The sequence below is a fragment of the Oncorhynchus keta genome, chromosome 3, assembly GCF_023373465.1.
Source record: "Oncorhynchus keta strain PuntledgeMale-10-30-2019 chromosome 3, Oket_V2, whole genome shotgun sequence".
Classification (NCBI taxonomy): domain Eukaryota; kingdom Metazoa; phylum Chordata; class Actinopteri; order Salmoniformes; family Salmonidae; genus Oncorhynchus; species Oncorhynchus keta.
This window is the reverse complement of record NC_068423.1, coordinates 31,479,664-31,502,600: the sequence shown is the minus strand read 5'-3', so window position 1 is coordinate 31,502,600 and position 22,937 is coordinate 31,479,664. Positions and strand designations below refer to the sequence as shown.

At 36.7% G+C, this 22,937-nt stretch overlaps 1 protein-coding gene across 1 annotated transcript; it reads right to left on the bottom strand.

The window, feature by feature from the left end:
• Positions 1–1,975: 1,975 nt before the first annotated feature.
• On the bottom strand, positions 1,976–22,820 carry mkks (MKKS centrosomal shuttling protein). Its single transcript, XM_052496229.1, has 6 exons — positions 21,720–22,820; positions 20,669–20,873; positions 20,287–20,474; positions 18,849–18,959; positions 8,691–9,700; positions 1,976–2,138 (listed from the first exon to the last, which is right to left on the bottom strand). Exons 1-6 carry the CDS (start codon positions 22,521–22,523, stop codon positions 1,979–1,981), a joined length of 2,478 nt encoding a protein of 825 aa, XP_052352189.1. The 5' UTR covers positions 22,524–22,820; the 3' UTR covers positions 1,976–1,978.
• Between the last annotated feature and the right edge of the window lie 117 nt (positions 22,821–22,937).

Below are 22,937 nucleotides of genomic sequence, written 5' to 3'. Positions count from 1 at the left end.
ACATCCTGGGACAGCCCTTTTCTGCCATTCTGAATAAAACCCAACTTTGAGAAATTCTCAGCAGACCATGTTTTTCTACATTAGGAGGACAAAGGTTGTAGACCGAGCTTACCTCAATTAGAGATGGCTAAAGGTTGTAAAATCTTTTAACCATACCACATGGTTAAACTCTTAGACTACCGATGCCGACAGAATAAGAACAAGTCTTTGATATTAATTACTAGTCTGCAGCTAGGAATTCGGTACCATTGAACGTGAAGAACGACAACCGCCAAAACATATATCTACATATAGACAGTAGAGATCTACCTAGATATCTACATATAGACAGTAGAGATCTACCTAGATATCTACATATAGACAGTAGAGATATCTACACATAGACAGTAGAGATCTACCTAGATATCTACATATAGACAGTAGAGATCTACCTAGATATCTACATATAGACAGTAGAGATCTACCTAGATATCTACAAAAAGACAAGAGATCATAACCTAGATATCTACATAGACAGTAGAGATCTACCTAGATATCTACATATAGACAGAGATTTACCTAGATATCTACATATAGACAGTAGAGATTTACCTAGATATCTACATATAGACAGTAGCACAAAGCCCTCACCTGCAAGGAGATTAACCTAGAGAACGGCTGGTCCTGGGGCTCTGTTCACAAACACAAACAGACCCCACAGAGCCCCAGGACAGCAACCCAATTAGACCCAACCAAATCATGAGAAAACAAAAAAATAATTACTTGACACATTGGAAAGAATTTTCAAAAAGACTGAGCAAACTAGAATGCTATTTGGCCCTAAACAGAGAGTACTCAGTGGCAGAATACCTGACCACTGTGACTGACCCAAAATTAAAATCTTTGACTATGTACAGACTCAGTGAGCCTTACTGTTTAGAAAGGACACCGAAGGCAGACCTGGCTTTCAAGAGAAGACAAGTTATGTGCTCACCGCCCACAAAATGAGGTGGAAACTGAGCTGCACTTCCTAACCTCCTGCCAAATGTACGACCATATTAGAGACACATATTTCCCTCAAAATTACACAAACCCGCAAAGAATTCGAACACATATAATTTTTGACAAACTCCTGTATCTGTTAGGCAGTAACGCCATCACAGTAGCAAGATGTGTGACCTGCTGCCACAAGAAAAGGTCATCCAGTGGGTCAGAAACAACAATCTAATAACACACACACACCTACACACACACACACACACACACCTACACACACACACACACATATATATATCTGCCTATTCATTTCCCACCCCTGTCATTCGTACAGTCTACTATTTGCACATTGTCACGACACCTAGCTTATGTAACATTTTAAATGTTATACTAGATTTTTTTTTATAACCGCTAGTAATATCATGTTTTAAACGTTGTTATTCTCTTGAAAGTGTTGTGTGTAATGTTTACTGTTGAAAGCTGATTGTCATTGTTTTTGTTTACAGTTTATTTCAATGTAAACACATTCCATGCTAATAAAGCCCCTTTGAATTGAATTGAGAGGTTGGTGTCAGATGAGAGGTTGGTGTCAGTTGGTGTCAGTTGGTGTCAGTTGACATCTTGGATGAGACGTTGGTGTCAGTTGACATCTTGGATGAGAGGTTGGTGTCAGATGAGAGGTTGGTGTCAGTTGGTGTCAGTTGACATCTTGGATGAGAGGTTGGTGTCAGTTGACATCTTGGATGAGATGTTGGTGTCAGTTGACATCTTGGATGAGACGTTGGTGTCAGTTGACATCTTGGATGAGAGGTTGGTGTCAGTTGACATCTTGGATGAGACGTTGGTGTCAGTTGACATCTTGGATGAGAGGTTGGTGTCAGATGAGACGTTGGTGTCAGTTGACATCTTGGATGAGACGTTGGTGTCAGTTGACATCTTGGATGAGAGGTTGGTGTCAGTTGACATCTTGGATGAGAGGTTGGTGTCAGATGAGACGTTGGTGTCAGTTGACATCTTGGATGACGTATCCAATGTCCAGTACCAGATTAGCCATTTCCACGGCAACCTGCAGAGCATTGAGTTTGGCTGTGAAGGAGTCCAGCACCCTGAGCTGAGGGGGAGTGTCCTTACCCACAACCAGGGGGGCAGGACGTGAAGGGTACCTGGTGAACGCAAAGCAGGTTTATTCAGAGGACATACATCCTCTTCTACATACAATAACATACATCACATACAACATACATCCTCTTCTACATACAATAACATACATCACATACAACACACATCCTCTTCTACATACAATAACATACATCACATACAACACACATCCTCTTCTACATACAATAACATACATCACATACAACACACATCCTCTTCTACATACAATAACATACATCACATACAACACACATCCTCTTCTACATACAACAACATACATCACATACAACAACACACATCCTCTTCTACATACAATAACATACAACAACATACATCACATACAACACACATCCTCTTCTACATACAATAACATACATCACATACAACACACATCCTCTTCTACATACAATAACATACATCACATACAACATACATCCTCTTCTACATACAATAACATACATCACATACAACATACATCCTCTTCTACATACAATAACATACATCACATACAACATACATCGTCTTCTACATACAATAACATACAACACACATCCTCTTCTACATACAATAACATACACCAACATACATCACATACAACAACAGACATCCTCTTCTACATACAATAACATACAACACACATCCTCTTCTACATACAATACAACACAACAACATACATCACATACAACACACATCCTCTTCTACATACAATAACATACAACAACACACATCCTCTTCTACATACAATACAACACAACAACATACATCACATACAACAATAACACACAACAACATACAACAACAACATACATCACATACAACAACAACACACAACAACATACATCACATATAATAACATACAACACACCATAACATACAACAACAACATACATTAACATACATCACATACAACAACAACATACATTAACATACATAACATACAACAACAACATACATTAACGTACATCACATACAACAACAACATACATAACATACAACAACAACATACATTAACATACATAACATACAACAACAACATACATTAACATACATAACATACAACAACAACATACATTAACATACATAACATACAACAACAACATACATTAACATACAACATACAACAACAACATACATTAACATACATCACATACAACAACATTCAACAACAACATACATTAACATACATCACATACAACAACAACATACATAACATACAACAACATACATTATCGTACATCACATACAACAACAACATACATTAACATACATCACATACAACAACAACATACATTAACGTACATCACATACAACAACAACATACATAACATACAACAACAACATACATTAACATACATAACATACAACAACAACATACATTAACGTACATCACATACAACAACAACATACATTAACATACATCACATACAACAACAACATACATTAACATACATAACATACAACAACAACATACATAACATACAACATTAACGTACATCACATACAACAACAACATACATTAACATACATAACATACAACAACAACATACATTAACATACATAACATACAACAACAACATACATTAACATACATCACATACAACAACAACATACATTAACATACATCACATACAACAACAACATACATTAACATACATCACATACAACAACAACATACATTAACGTACATCACATACAACAACAACATACATTAACATACATAACATACAACAACAACATACATTAACATACATAACATACAACAACAACATACATAACATACAACATTAACGTACATCACATACAACAACAACATACATTAACATACATAACATACAACAACAACATACATTAACATACATAACATACAACATACATTAACGTACATCACATACAACAACAACATACATTAACATACATCACATACAACAACAACATACATTAACATACATCACATACAACAACAACATACATTAACATACATAACATACAACAACAACATACATTAACATACATAACATACAACAACAACATACATAACATACAACAACAACGTACATCACATACAACAACAACATACATTAACATACATAACATACAACAACAACATACATTAACATACATAACATACAACAACAACATACATTAACATACATAACATACAACAACAACATACATTAACGTACATCACATACAACAACAACATACATTAACATACATCACATACAACAACAACATACATTAACATACATAACATACAACAACAACATACATTAACGTACATCACATACAACAACAACATACATCACATACAACAACAACATACATTAACATACATAACATACAACAACAACATACATTAACGTACATAACATACAACAACAACATACATTAACATACATAACATACAACAACAACATACATTAACGTACATCACATACAACAACAACACACATTAACATACATCACATACAACAACAACATACATTAACATACATCACATACAACAACAACATACATTAACATACATCACATACAACAACAACATACATTAACGTACATCACATACAACAACAACAACATACATTAACATACATCACATACAACAACAACATACATTAACGTACATCACATACAACAACAACATACATTAACATACATCACATACAACAACAACATACATTAACGTACATCACATACAACAACAACATACATTAACATACATAACATACAACAACAACATACATTAACATACATAACATACAACAACAACATACATTAACGTACATCACATACAACAACAACATACATTAACATACATCACATACAACAACAACATACATTAACATACATCACATACAACAACAACATACATTAACATACATAACATACAACAACAACATACATTAACGTACATCACATACAACAACAACATACATTAACATACAACAACAACATACATTAACATACATAACATACAACAACAACATACATTAACGTACATCACATACAACAACAACATACATTAACATACAACAACAACATACATTAACATACATAACATACAACAACAACATACATTAACGTACATCACATACAACAACAACATACATTAACATACATCACATACAACAACAACATACATTAACATACATCACATACAACAACAACATACATTAACATACATCACATACAACAACAACAACATACATTAACATACATCACATACAACAACAACATACATTAACGTACATCACATACAACAACAACATACATTAACGTACATCACATACAACAACAACATACATTAACATACATCACATACAACAACAACATACATTAACATACATCACATACAACAACAACATACATTAACATACATAACATACAACATACATTAACGTACATCACATACAACAACAACATACATTAACGTACATCACATACAACAACAACATACATTAACATACATCACATACAACAACAACATACATTAACATACATCACATACAACAACAACATACATTAACGTACATCACATACAACAACAACACACATTAACATACATCACATACAACAACAACATACATTAACATACAACAACAACATACATTAACATACAACAACAACATACATTAACATACAACAACAACATACATTAACATACATCACATACAACAACAACATACATTAACATACATCACATACAACAACAACACACATTAACATACATCACATACAACAACAACATACATTAACATACAACAACAACATACATTAACATACATAACATACAACAACAACACACATTAACATACATCACATACAACAACAACATACATTAACATACATCACATACAACAACAACACACATTAACATACATTAACATACAACAACAACATACATTAACATACATCACATACAACAACAACATACATCACATACAACAACAACATACATTAACATACATCACATACAACAACAACATACATTAACATACAACAACAACATACAACAACAACATACATCACATACAACAACAACATACATTAACATACAACAACAACATACATTAACATACAACAACAACATACATTAACATACAACAACAACATACATCACATACAACAACAACATACATTAACATACATAACATACAACAACAACATACATCACATACAACAACAACATACATTAACATACATCACATACAACAACAACATACATTAACATGCATCACATACAACAACAACATACATCACATACAACAACAACATACATTAACATACATCACATACAACAACAACATACATTAACATACATCACATACAACAACAACATACATACAACAACAACATACATTAACATACAACAACAACATACATTAACATACAACAACAACATACATCACATACAACAACAACATACATCACATACAACAACAACATACATTAACATACATCACATACAACAACAACATACATCACATACAACAACAACATACATTAACATACAACAACAACATACATTAACATACAACAACAACATACAACAACAACACACATTAACATACATCACATACAACAACAACATACATTAACATACATCACATACAACAACAACACACATTAACATACATCACATACAACAACAACATACATTAACATACATCACATACAACAACAACATACATTAACGTACATCACATACAACAACAACAACATACATTAACATACATCACATACAACAACAACACACATTAACATACATCACATACAACAACAACATACATTAACATACAACAACAACATACATTAACATACATCACATACAACAACAACATACATCACATACAACAACAACATACATTAACATACATCACATACAACAACAACATACATTAACATACATCACATACAACAACAACATACATTAACATACATCACATACAACAACAACATACATTAACATACATCACATACAACAACAACATACATTAACATACAACAACAACATACATTAACATACATCACATACAACAACAACACACATTAACATACATCACATACAACAACAACATACATTAACATACAACAACAACATACATTAACATACAACAACAACATACATCACATACAACAACAACATACATCACATACAACAACAACATACATCACATACAACAACAACATACATTAACATACATCACATACAACAACAACATACATTAACATACATCACATACAACAACAACAACATACATCACATACAACAACAACATACATTAACATACAACAACAACAACATACATTAACATACAACAACAACATACATTAACATACATCACATACAACAACAACATACATCACATACAACAACAACATACATTAACATACAACAACAACATACATTAACATACATAACATACAACAACAACACACATTAACATACATCACATACAACAACAACATACATTAACATACAACAACAACATACATCACATACAACAACAACATACATCACATACAACAACAACACACATTAACATACATCACATACAACAACAACATACATTAACATACATCACATACAACAACAACACACATTAACATACATCACATACAACAACAACATACATTAACATACAACAACAACATACATTAACATACAACAACAACATACATTAACATACATCACATACAACAACAACACACATTAACATACATCACATACAACAACAACATACATTAACATACAACAACAACATACATTAACATACATCACATACAACAACAACATACATCACATACAACAACAACATACATTAACATACATCACATACAACAACAACATACATTAACATACATCACATACAACAACAACATACATTAACATACAACAACAACATACAACAACAACATACATTAACATACATCACATACAACAACAACATACATTAACATACAACAACAACATACAACAACAACATACATTAACATACATCACATACAACAACAACATACATCACATACAACAACAACATACATTAACATACATCACATACAACAACAACATACATTAACATACATCACATACAACAACAACATACATCACATACAACAACAACATACATTAACATACATCACATACAACAACAACATACATCACATACAACAACAACATACATTAACATACAACAACAACATACATCACATACAACAACAACATACATTAACATACATCACATACAACAACAACATACATTAACATACAACAACAACATACAACAACAACATACATCACATACAACAACAACATACATTAACATACAACAACAACATACATTAACATACAACAACAACATACATTAACATACAACACATACAACAACAACATACATCACATACAACAACAACATACATTAAAATACATAACATACAACAACAACATACATCACATACAACAACAACATACATTAACATACAACACATACAACAACAACATACATCACATACAACAACAACATACATTAACGTATTCATGGATCCATGGTGGGTACCTGGTGTTGAGGGGGGTCCACTCCAGCCCAGGCCTGGCGCTCCTCTCCACCAGGCCACAGCCACAGGTGGCTGGAACCTCATCTCCATCACCCCGCTGGAGTGCCTCTCCCTGGGGCACAGTACCCGAATGAACAGCCTCTCCCTGGGGCACAGTACCCGAATGAACAGCCTCTCCCTGGGGCACAGTACCCGAATGAACAGCCTCTCCCTGGGGCACAGTACCCGAATGAACAGCCTCTCCCTGGGGCACAGTACCCGAATGAACAGCCTCTCCCTGGAGCACAGTACCCGAATGAACAGCCTCTCCCTGGGGCACAGTACCCGAATGAACAGCCTCTCCCTGGAGCACAGTACCCGAATGAACAGCCTCTCCCTGGGGCACAGTACCCGAATGAACAGCCTCTCCCTGGAGCACAGTACCCGAATGAACAGCCTCTCCCTGGGGCACGGTACCCGAATGAACAGCCTCTCCCTGGGGCACAGTACCCGAATGAACAGCCTCTCCCTGGGGCACAGTACCCGAATGAACAGCCTCTCCCTGGGGCACAGTACCCGAATGAACAGCCTCTCCCTGGAGCACAGTACCCGAATGAACAGCCTCTCCCTGGGGCACAGTACCCGAATGAACAGCCTCTCCCTGGGGCACAGTACCCGAATGAACAGCCTCTCCCTGGGGCACAGTACCCGAATGAACAGCCTCTCCCTGGGGCACAGTACCCGAATGAACAGCCTCTCCCTGGGGCACAGTATCCGAATGAACAGCCTCTCCCTGGAGCACAGTACCCGAATGAACAGCCTCTCCCTGGGGCACGGTACCCGAATGACCAGCCTCTCCCTGGGGCACAGACCAGTGGTGGGCGTAGCTGAGGTCTACGAGTCCGGTTTCTCCATCGTGCACCAGGGCCAAGGCTACAGCCTCCAGGGAGGAGCAGAATCCCTTCAGTCCCAGTAGGTACTGAGACTGGGAGACTCCCAGGGATAACGCCACCTCCACTGCTTCAGTAGTGCCCTGTGACGGGATTAGATAACATTAGATTTCAATCATTTACAAATCAGCAAATATAATATACCAATATAACTATATACGCCATTTGCCAGAAGACCCTTTGATCCAAAGCGACTTAAATGGTTCGTGAATGTATTTGTCAGTGGGTAGCCACAGCGGGAATCGAACCCTTGACGCTGTACGCTCCATACTCTACAAATTGAGCCACATAGGACCACATGAAATCAGTCACAAAAATGAGTATATCTGGACCACATGAAATCAGTCACAAAAATGAGTATTTCTGGTTCAGTGTTATTGAGCAGTATGGGGGGGGGGTGTACTAAGCTATATGGAAGTGTTTTAACCATGGATCAATTAGCCAGTTGATTTTGAATTTTAAAAACCCCTCGAAGTATCCCACAATTACATAATTGTCCTTCTGTAGCTCAGTTGGTAGAGCATGGCGCTTGTAACGCCAGGGTAGTGGGTTCGATCCCCGGGACCACCCATACGTAGAATGTATGCACACATGACTGTAAGTCGCTTTGGATAAAAGCGTCTGCTAAATGGCATATATTATTATTATTATATTATATATATTGTATTTTTTACAATTATTTGATGAAAAATTGTGTATTTGGCCTTATTGCTATTAGCCAATAGAAACACATTGAATAACAGATAGTCCTTACTGCTATTAGCCCATAGAAACACATTGAATAACAGATAGTCCTTACTGCTATTAGCCCATAGAAACACATTGAATAACAGATAGTCCTTACTGCTATTAGCCCATAGAAACACATTGAATAACAGATAGTCCTTACTGTTATTAGCCCATAGAAACACATTGAATAACAGATAGTCCTTACTGTTATTAGCCCATAGAAACACATTGAATAACAGATAGTCCTTACTGCTATTAGCCCATAGAAACACATTGAATAACAGATAGTCCTTACTGCTATTAGCCAATAGAAACACATTGAATAACAGATAGTCCTTACTGCTATTAGCCCATAGAAACACATTGAATAACAGATAGTCCTTACTGCTATTAGCCCATAGAAACACACTGAATAACAGATAGTCCTTACTGTTATTAGCCAATAGAAACACATTGAATAACAGATAGTCCTTACTGTTATTAGCCCATAGAAACACATTGAATAACAGATAGTCCTTACTGCTATTAGAAACACATTGAATAACAGATAGTCCTTACTGCTATTAGCCCATAGAAACACATTGAATAACAGATAGTCCTTACTGTTATTAGCCCATAGAAACACATTGAATAACAGACAGTCCTTACTGCTATTAGCCCATAGAAACACATTGAATAACAGACAGTCCTTACTGCTATTAGCCCATAGAAACACATTGAATAACAGATAGTCCTTACTGCTATTAGCCCATAGAAACACATTGAATAACAGATAGTCCTTACTGCTATTAGAAACACATTGAATAACAGATAGTCCTTACTGCTATTAGAAACACATTGAATAACAGATAGTCCTTACTGTTATTAGCCCATAGAAACACATTGAATAACAGATAGTCCTTACTGTTATTAGCCCATAGAAACACACTGAATAACAGATAGTCCTTACTGTTATTAGCCAATAGAAACACATTGAATAACGGATAGTCCTTACTGTTATTAGCCCATAGAAACACATTGAATAACAGATAGTCCTTACTGCTATTAGAAACACATTGAATAACAGATAGTCCTTACTGCTATTAGCCCATAGAAACACATTGAATAACAGATAGTCCTTACTGTTATTAGCCCATAGAAACACATTGAATAACAGATAGTCCTTACTGTTATTAGCCAATAGAAACACATTGAATAACAGATAGTCCTTACTGCTATTAGAAACACATTGAATAACAGATAGTCCTTACTGCTATTAGCCCATAGAAACACATTGAATAACAGATAGTCCTTACTGCTATTAGCCCATAGAAACACATTGAATAACAGATAGTCCTTACTGCTATTAGCCCATAGAAACACATTGAATAACAGATAGTCCTTCCTGTTATTAGCCAATAGAAACACATTGAATAACAGATAGTCCTTACTGCTATTAGCCAATAGAAACACATTGAATAACAGATAGTCCTTACTGCTATTAGCCCATAGAAACACATTGAATAACAGATAGTCCTTACTGCTATTAGCCCATAGAAACACATTGAATAACAGATAGTCCTTACTGTTATTAGCCAATAGAAACACATTGAATAACAGATAGTCCTTACTGTTATTAGCCAATATAAACACATTGAATAACATATAGTCCTTACTGTTATTAGCCAATAGAAACACATTGAATAACAGATAGTCCTTACTGCTATTAGCCCATAGAAACACATTGAATAACAGATAGTCCTTACTGTTATTAGCCAATATAAACACATTGAATAACAGATAGTCCTTACTGCTATTAGCCCATAGAAACACAATGAATAACAGATAGTTCTTACTGCTATTAGCCCATAGAAACACATTGAATAACAGATAGTCCTTACTGCTATTAGCCCATAGAAACACATTGAATAACATATAGTCCTTACTGTTATTAGCCAATATAAACACATTGAATAACATATAGTCCTTACTGTTATTAGCCAATAGAAACACATTGAATAACAGATAGTCCTTACTGCTATTAGCCCATAGAAACACATTGAATAACAGATAGTCCTTACTGTTATTAGCCAATATAAACACATTGAATAACAGATAGTCCTTACTGCTATTAGCCCATAGAAACACAATGAATAACAGATAGTTCTTACTGCTATTAGCCCATAGAAACACATTGAATAACAGATAGTCCTTACTGCTATTAGCCCATAGAAACACAATGAATAACAGATAGTTCTTACTGCTATTAGCCCATAGAAACACATTGAATAACAGATAGTTCTTACTGCTATTAGCCAATAGAAACACATTGAATAACAGATAGTCCTTACTGCTATTAGCCAATAGAAACACATTGAATAACAGATAGTCCTTACTGTTATTAGCCAATAGAAACACATTGAATAACAGATAGTCCTTACTGTTATTAGCCAATAGAAACACATTGAATAACAGATAGTCCTTACTGCTATTAGCCAATAGAAACACATTGAATAACAGATAGTCCTTACTGCTATTGGCCAATAGAAACACATTGAATAACAGATAGTCCTTACTGTTATTAGCCAATAGAAACACATTGAATAACAGATTCACTACATGGAACAACAGATAGTCCCCCCCGCCAACAAACAAAAGATGTAAAGGAAGTTTGTTCTTTAGTGTCTATCCTGAGAAATATAAGAAGGATTAGGAAACATTTATTTTCTAAAAACTGTTTTTTTGTCATTAAGAGTCATTATGGGGTATCGAGTCATTATGTCATTATGGGGTGTTGAGTCATTATGTCATTATGGGGTATTGAGTCATTATGTCATTATGGGGTATTGAGTCATTATGTCATTATGGGGTGTTGAGTCATTATGTCATTATGGGTTATTGAGTCATTATGTCATTATGGGGTATTGAGTCATTATGTCATTATGGGGTATTGAGTCATTATGTCATTATGGGGTATTGAGTCATTATGGGGTATTGAGTCATTATGTCATTATGGGGTATTGAGTCATTATGTCATTATGGGGTATTGAGTCATTATGTCATTATGGGGTATTGAGTCATTATGGGGTATTGAGTCATTATGTCATTATGGGGTGTTGAGTCATTATGTCATTATGGGGTATTGAGTCATTATGTCATTATGGGGTATTGAGTCATTATGTCATTATGGGGTATTGAGTCATTATGTCATTACGGGGTATTGTGTCATTACGGGGTATTGTGTCATTATGGGGTATTGAGTCATTATGGGGTATTGAGTCATTATGGGGTACTGAGTCATTATGGGGTATTGAGTCATTATGGGGTACTGTGTCATTATGGGGTATTGAGTCATTATGGGGTATTGTGTCATTATGGGGTATTGAGTCATTATGTCATTATGGGGTATTGAGTCATTATGTCATTATGGGGTATTGAGTATTTATGTCATTATGGGGTACTGAGTCATTATGGGGTATTGTGTCATTATGGGGTATTGAGTCATTATGGGGTACTGAGTCATTATGGGGTACTGTGTCATTATGGGGTATTGTGTCATTATGGGGTATTGTGTCATTATGGGGTATTGTGTCATTATGTCATTATGGGGTATTGAGTCATTATGTCATTATGGGGTATTGAGTATTTATGTCATTATGGGGTATTGAGTCATTATGGGGTATTGAGTCATTATGTCATTATGGGGTACTGTGTCATTATGGTGTATTGTGTCATTATGGGGTATTGAGTCATTATGGGGTACTGAGTCATTATGGGGTATTGTGTCATTATGGGGTATTGAGTCATTATGGGGTACTGAGTCATTATGGGGTATTGAGTCATTATGGGGTACTGTGTCATTATGGGGTATTGTGTCATTATGGGGTATTGAGTCATTATGTCATTATGGGGTATTGAGTATTTATGTCATTATGGGGTATTGAGTCATTATGGGGTATTGAGTCATTATGTCATTATGGGGTATTGTGTCATTATGGGGTATTGAGTCATTACGGGGTATTGTGTCATTATGGGGTATTGTGTCATTATGTCATTACGGGGTATTGTGTCATTACGGGGTATTGAGTCATTATGGGGTATTGAGTCATTATGGGGTATTGAGTCATTATGGGGTACTGTGTCATTATGGGGTATTGTGTCATTATGGGGTATTGAGTCATTATGTCATTACGGGGTATTGTGTCATTACGGGGTATTGAGTCATTATGGGGTATTGAGTCATTATGGGGTATTGAGTCATTATGGGGTATTGAGTCATTATGGGGTACTGAGTCATTATGGGGTATTGAGTCATTATGGGGTACTGTGTCATTATGGGGTATTGAGTCATTATGGGGTATTGTGTCATTATGGGGTATTGAGTCATTATGTCATTATGGGGTATTGAGTCATTATGTCATTATGGGGTATTGAGTATTTATGTCATTATGGGGTACTGAGTCATTATGGGGTATTGTGTCATTATGGGGTATTGAGTCATTATGGGGTATTGAGTCATTATGGGGTACTGTGTCATTATGGGGTATTGTGTCATTATGGGGTATTGAGTCATTATGTCATTATGGGGTATTGAGTCATTATGTCATTATGGGGTATTGAGTATTTATGTCATTATGGGGTATTGAGTCATTATGGGGTATTGAGTCATTATGTCATTATGGGGTACTGTGTCATTATGGTGTATTGTGTCATTATGGGGTATTGAGTCATTATGGGGTACTGAGTCATTATGGGGTATTGAGTCATTATGGGGTACTGAGTCATTATGGGGTATTGAGTCATTATGGGGTACTGTGTCATTATGGGGTATTGTGTCATTATGGGGTATTGAGTCATTATGTCATTATGGGTTATTGAGTCATTATGTCATTATGGGGTATTGAGTATTTATGTCATTATGGGGTATTGAGTCATTATGGGGTATTGAGTCATTATGTCATTATGGGGTATTGTGTCATTATGGGGTATTGAGTCATTATGGGGTATTGAGTCATTATGGGGTACTGAGTCATTATGGGGTATTGAGTCATTATGGGGTATTGAGTCATTATGGGGTATTGTGTCATTATGGGGTACTGAGTCATTATGGGGTACTGAGTCATTATGGGGTATTGTGTCATTGTGGGGTACTGTGTCATTGTGGGGTACTGTGTCATTATGGGGTACTGAGTCATTATGGGGTACTGAGTCATTATGGGGTACTGAGTCATTATGGGGTATTGAGTCATTATGGGGTATTGAGTCATTATGGGGTACTGTGTCATTATGGGGTATTGAGTCATTACGGGGTATTGAGTCATTATGGGGTATTGAGTCATTATGGGGTACTGAGTCATTATGGGGTACTGAGTCATTATGGGGTATTGAGTCATTATGGGGTACTGTGTCATTATGGGGTATTGTGTCATTATGGGGTACTGAGTCATTATGGGGTACTGAGTCATTATGGGGTATTGTGTCATTGTGGGGTACTGTGTCATTATGGGGTACTGAGTCATTATGGGGTATTGAGTCATTATGGGGTATTGAGTCATTATGGGGTATTGAGTCATAATGGGGTATTGACTCATTATGGGGTACTGAGTCATTATGGGGTACTGAGTCATTATGGGGTATTCCTCTTGTCCAATTAGCTGCCAATAATTACATTTAGATGATTGGAGGATTCTAAATTAATATCTAAGGGGCATTTTCCGTTAGGATCTGTGAGAATATCTAAGGGGATTTTATATAATTCTAAATGAATTAATAATAATTGCATTGTTAAAAAGTAACTATATTCTGGAGATTTTGTTTACATTTAACCTAGAGTAACTATAGACTGGAGATTTTGTTTACATTTAACCTAGAGTAACTATATTCTGGAGATTTTGTTTACATTTAACCTAGAGTAACTATATTCTGGAGATTTTGTTTACATTTAACCTAGAGTAACTATATTCTGGAGATTTTGTTTACATTTAACCTAGAGTAACTATATTCTGGAGATTTTGTTTACATTTAACCTAGAGTAACTATATTCTGGAGATTTTGTTTACATTTAACCTAGAGTAACTATATTCTGGAGATTTTGTTTACATTTAACCTAGAGTAACTATATTCTGGAGATTTTGTTTACATTTAACCTAGAGTAACTATATTCTGGAGATTTTGTTTACATTTAACCTAAAGTAACTATATTCTGGAGATTTTGTTTACATTTAACCTAGAGTAACTATATACTGGAGATTTTGTTTACATTTAATCTAGAGTAACTATATTCTGGAGATTTTGTTTACATTTAACCTAGAGTAACTATATACTGGAGATTTTGTTTACATTTAACCTAGAGTAACTATATACTGGAGATTTTGTTTACATTTAACCTAGAGTAACTATATTCTGGAGATTTTGTTTACATTTAACCTAGAGTAACTATATTCTGAGATTTTGTTTACATTTAACCTAGAGTAACTATATTCTGGAGATTTTGTTTACATTTAACCTAGAGTAACTATATTCTGGAGATTTTGTTTACATTTAACCTAGAGTAACTATATTCTGGAGATTTTGTTTACATTTAACCTAGAGTAACTATATTCTGGAGATTTTGTTTACATTTAACCTAGAGTAACTATATTCTGGAGATTTTGTTTACATTTAACCTAGAGTAACTATATTCTGGAGATTTTGTTTACATTTAACCTAGAGTAACTATATTCTGGAGATTTTGTTTACATTTAACCTAGAGTAACTATATTCTGGAGATTTTGTTTACATTTAACCTAGAGTAACTATATACTGGAGATTTTGTTTACATTTAACCTAGAGTAACTATATACTGGAGATTTTGTTTACATTTAACCTAGAGTAACTATATACTGGAGATTTTGTTTACATTTAACCTAGAGTAACTATATACTGGAGATTTTGTTTACATTTAACCTAGAGTAACTATATACTGGAGATTTTGTTTACATTTAACCTAGAGTAACTATATACTGGAGATTTTGTTTACATTTAACCTAGAGTAACTATATACTGGAGATTTTGTTTACATTTAACCTAGAGTAACTATATACTGGAGATTTTGTTTACATTTAACCTAGAGTAACTATATACTGGAGATTTTGTTTACATTTAACCTAGAGTAACTATATACTGGAGATTTTGTTTACATTTAACCTAGAGTAACTATATACTGGAGATTTTGTTTACATTTAACCTAGAGTAACTATATACTGGAGATTTTGTTTACATTTAACCTAGAGTAAGTGAGAGAAAGGAGATTCTTGAACATGGGGTGAGACATTCTTTCTAATTTGTAAATGAAGCCAGTTTGTTATTTAGAATCATTTATTTCTGGAGGAACCTAACTTCAAAATCAAATAAATGTATTTCTCACATACACATAGTTAGCAGATGTTAATGGTCACATACACATGGTTAGCAGATGTTAATGCGAGTGTAGCGAAATGCTTGTGCTTCTAGTTCCGACAATGCAGTAATAACCAACGAGTAATCTAACCTAACAATTCCAAAACTACTGTCTTATACACAGTGTAAGGGGTTAAAGAATATGTACATAAAGATATATGAATGAGTGATGGTACAGAGCAGCATACAGTAGATGGTATAGAATACAGTATATACTCATGAGATGAGTAATGTAGGGTATGTAAACATTATATAAAGTGGCATTGTTTAAAGTGGCTAGTGATACATGTATTACATAAAGATGCAGATGGTATAGAGTACAGTATATACTCTCCAATTTGCTTACCGCCCCAACAGGTCATTGAATTTAAAAAGATGATATATACTGTAGGCCTACCATAGATTAAATGAGTATTGGTTACACTACAATTTAGGGTGTGGAAATGTTATGCCCCTTAGATATTCATTTGGAATCGTCCAATCAATCCTCTTATACTGTAGCCTACTCCCAACTGTCATGTTGTACAGCACAATATTTTACCAATCCTCTTATACTGTAGCCTACTCCCAACTGTCATGTTGTACAGCACAATATTTTCCATTCCATCTTTTCCATTTTTTAAAATGTACCTTTATTTAACTAGGAAAGTCAGTTATGAACAAATTCTTATTTTCAATGACGGCCGAGGAACAGTGGGTTAACTGCCTTGTTCAGGGGCAGAACGACAGATTTGTACCTTATCAGCTAAGGGGGTTTGAACTTGCAACCTTCCGGTTACTAGTCCAACACTCTGACCAATAATAGAAACACCATGATATTAATCTAATTAATTAAGACAAATTTCTTAAAATCAATCCCATATTCTATGTTAATATAAAAAAGGTTTGACATTTTTTAACAATGCCAATATGGAAGACTATCAAATGCTCCTCAGAGATGCCCTCTGGTGGTCAAAACTAGCACTGACTAGCATTAACGTAAAACATGGCTGTCAATTAGATAACGTGCCACAGAATGCTGCAGCAGCCTGCGACGTGTGCCGCAGTATGACTCAACTTTTTTAAAGGAGCAACCACCGTACGGACCTTGTTACTGATGTAGGCTGCCATGTGTGTCTCAGTGCATCCTCCTCCCAGCAGAGCGACCGGGTCTCTCAGGGTCAGCCTCAACACATGCTCGGCCCTCTGACACGCAGCCTGGAACATCACAACCACAGAGACGCAGAATAACAACAGATCGATACAAAAATCATTGCCTCCCGAGAAAAACATTTAGCAACATTCTAACGTTAACTAAACAATGAGAGGAACTAGATTACACTTCTAAAACAGGCTTGGATTCTATTCAGAGTGTAGGGAGACTGTTATTGCTTGACTGTTATTATTTGACTATTTGAGCATATGTAAAGGGTGTCAGTGTGTCTAACTACAGTTCATTGAGCATATGTAAAGGGTGTCAGTGTGTCTAACTACAGTTCATTGAGCATATGTAAAGGGTGTCAGTGTGTCTAACTACAGTTCATTGAGCATATGTAAAGGGTGTCAGTGTGTCTAACTACAGTTCATTGAGCATATGTAAAGGGTGTCAGTGTGTCTAACTACAGTTCATTGAGCATATGTAAAGGGTGTCAGTGTGTCTAACTACAGTTCATTGAGCATATGTAAAGGGTGTCAGTGTGTCTAACTACAGTTCATTGAGCATATGTAAAGGGTGTCAGTGTGTCTAACTACAGTTCATTGAGCATATGTAAAGGGTGTCAGTGTGTCTAACTACAGTTCATTGAGCATATGTAAAGGGTGTCAGTGTGTCTAACTACAGTTCATTGAGCATATGTAAAGGGTGTCAGTGTGTCTAACTACAGTTCATTGAGCATATGTAAAGGGTGTCAGTGTGTCTAACTACAGTTCATTGAGCATATGTAAAGGGTGTCAGTGTGTCTAACTACAGTTCATTGAGCATATGTAAAGGGTATCAGTGTGTCTAACTACAGTTCATTGAGCATATGTAAAGGGTATCAGTGTGTCTAACTACAGTTCATTGAGCATATGTAAAGGGTATCAGTGTGTCTAACTACAGTTCATTGAGCATATGTAAAGGGTATCAGTGTGTCTAACTACAGTTCATTGAGCATATGTAAAGGGTGTCAGTGTGTCTAACTACAGTTCATTGAGCATATGTAAAGGGTGTCAGTGTGTCTAACTACAGTTCATTGAGCATATGTAAAGGGTGTCAGTGTGTCTAACTACAGTTCATTGAGCATATGTAAAGGGTGTCAGTGTGTCTAACTACAGTTCATTGAGCATATGTAAAGGGTGTCAGTGTGTCTAACTACAGTTCATTGAGCATATGTAAAGGGTGCTACCTTAGCGTTGCCTTCCTGAACAGGCCTCTGAATGGGCTTAAACCAGGGTCAGCACGCCTCCAATTCTATCACACCAACATTGGCAACATTTCGAGCTAGCGGTGGTGTGAGCTTACTTCCCGTTCTTATCTCTGTTACACAATAGGCTCAGTCTCGTCTACCTTCAGTTCGTTCAGCATGGTGTCGTTCCTATGGCAGAGGACCATAGTGCAGACAGCTGGTGCTGGTTCCCGAGGTGGAAGGAGATGCAGCATCTCTCTGGATCCAACGGTCCTGACACAGCAGCCTTTCACCTGGCCATAGGCCTCAGGAGGGATAGGGGTCTGGTACAACGCCACTGCTTGAGCACCTGGAACAGGAGAAAACCAGTGCTTTCTCGAATCTAGTAGGATTTATATTTATATATGAAACCCATGTATTATAACAAAATAGAAACTAGGCCCCTAAATGTATTTTATTCTCAGCACTAACCTACCTACTACAAAATACTAATATATCTATGCTGGCTAAAGCATTACTGATAACTACACTATATTACATTACCTGTCATTTGAACAATGGGCTGGATGAGTGCAACGCCGAGTCTCTCTACGACCAAGACGCCGTGCCTCCGGAGGTAATGCTGCAGTACAGGGTGTATCGTTCTCTGACACATAAACACCTCCACCTGGTCTGTAACTGCCTGCTCTCCCAGCTTCAGTAACTCATCCAGGATGAGATCTTCTGGGTCTGGGGATCCACTGTGCACCTTTCAAGAGTTGAATAATAAACACCCACATGGCAGTTATAGACTTTGAAATACTATTATTACATATTACATATATTACATTGACAGACAAAAGAAAACATTCATGTTTAAAATGCGTTATTGAATAAAAACCTTGACGATATTGTATTTATTTTACCTTTATTTAACTAGGCAAGTCAGTTAAGAACAAATTCTTATTTTCCAATGACGGCCTAGGAACAGTGGGTTAACTGCCTGTTCAGGGGCAGAACGACAGATTTGTATCTTGTCAGCTCGGGGATTTGAACTTGTAACCTTTCGGTTACTAGTCCAACACTCTAACCAATAGGCTACCTGCCGCCCCTACACTCTAACCACTAGGCTACCTTCCGCCTCTACGCTCTAACCACTAGGCTACCTTCCGCCTCCACGCTCTAACCACTAGGCTACCTGCCGCTTCTACGCTCTAACCACTAGGCTACCTGCCGTCCCTACGCTCTAACCACTAGGCTACCTGCTGCTCCTACACTCTAACCACTAGGCTACCTGCCGCCTCTACGCTCTAACCACTAGGCTACCTGCCTCCCCCCTCTAACCACGAGGCTACCCTGCCACCCCTACGCTCTAACCACTAGGCTACCTGCCGTCCCTACGCTCTAACCACTAGGCTACCTGCTGCTCCTACACTCTAACCACTAGGCTACCTGCCTCCCCCCTCTAACCACTAGGCTACCTGCGGCCTTTATGCTCTAACCACTAGGCTACCTGCAGCCTTTATGCTCTAACCACTAGGCTACCCTGCCGTACATTTATGTTTGAGGTTAGTAAAATATTGCATTTAGTAGCAAGAGTAAGGTATACCATTACCTCCAGGGACCCCTCTCCAAACTCAGATAGATCCCCTGAGAGAGACACCGTGAACAGGGCTAGTCGGAAGGGACCGGGCCCCCGTCTGGTTCTCTCCGAGTCTGTGGGGTGAAGCTGCATGTCTGGGACATTCACCAGCAGACCTGGAAACACTGCAGAATCTAGCACAAACTGTCCCTCGATGGAGACAGTCACAGTCCTACCAAGACGGACTCTGTCTGGGGAGCCCGGGGTGTCACCACAGGGGACAGTCAGTAGAAAGGCATGGACAGCCAACGTGCTGATATGCTGCTGTTCACCCTCAGTCAACACACAGGCAGGTTTGCTAGAGATGACACTCCTGGCTAGTGTCACCAAGCTCTGGCAGCTGTTGAAATCGACATTCACTTTACAGCCACAGTCCTCCTGGTTGAGGAAACTGGTGCAAACCTCCAATAGTTGTTTGTTGATTTTGATCGCAACACTTGGTCTCAAGCCTGACTTCTGAACATGGTCAATGAGGGAAAAACAGAGGATGCCAGTGTACAGACCACAGTCACTGAACCGAGACAGGTGGTTTAGGATGGAGGCAGTAATAAGTTTGAGTAACGGCTCCGATGAGGAAACAGCTTGAAGTAGGGACGTAGAGGTGGAGGTGGTCAGGACGTGTCCACCGACGTTGTTATGGACTTGCTTCAGTCTACCATTGGGTCCGAAACAAGAGGTGAGGATCTGCCTCATCAGTGTCATCTTCCGACAGACTTCATTCATGCTCAGTGGGTTGTCTGTACAGACAGATGACGCTTTCTTGGTAACTCGAGACATAGTTACTTATTCTTTCATGCACAAATCATTGGAGCTGAAGACACAAGACGAGAAGCCCTCCAAATTAATTGTTGTATGGCTAGCCAGTGTTAGCTACGTACTATCATATCACACATTCCCTGATAAATTCGGGTGTGATTTTTACTCGATTACAAATGTTTAGTACACCCTTTGATATTGCTAAATATACCCATGGACTTTTTCTGTCTTTCAACACATTTAACTCACATTTTAGAGCTGCGAAACAGCACCAGTACGCTAATGTATATGATTGTTCTGCGGTCGAAAATCTGACAGCTGTTAGTTTTAGGCATATTGAAAAATACCTGATTACAATATATTATATTACGTTGATTAAATCCGATTACCCCAGAAATGATTGTACCTATACATTGTGAAATGTGTTTTATAATA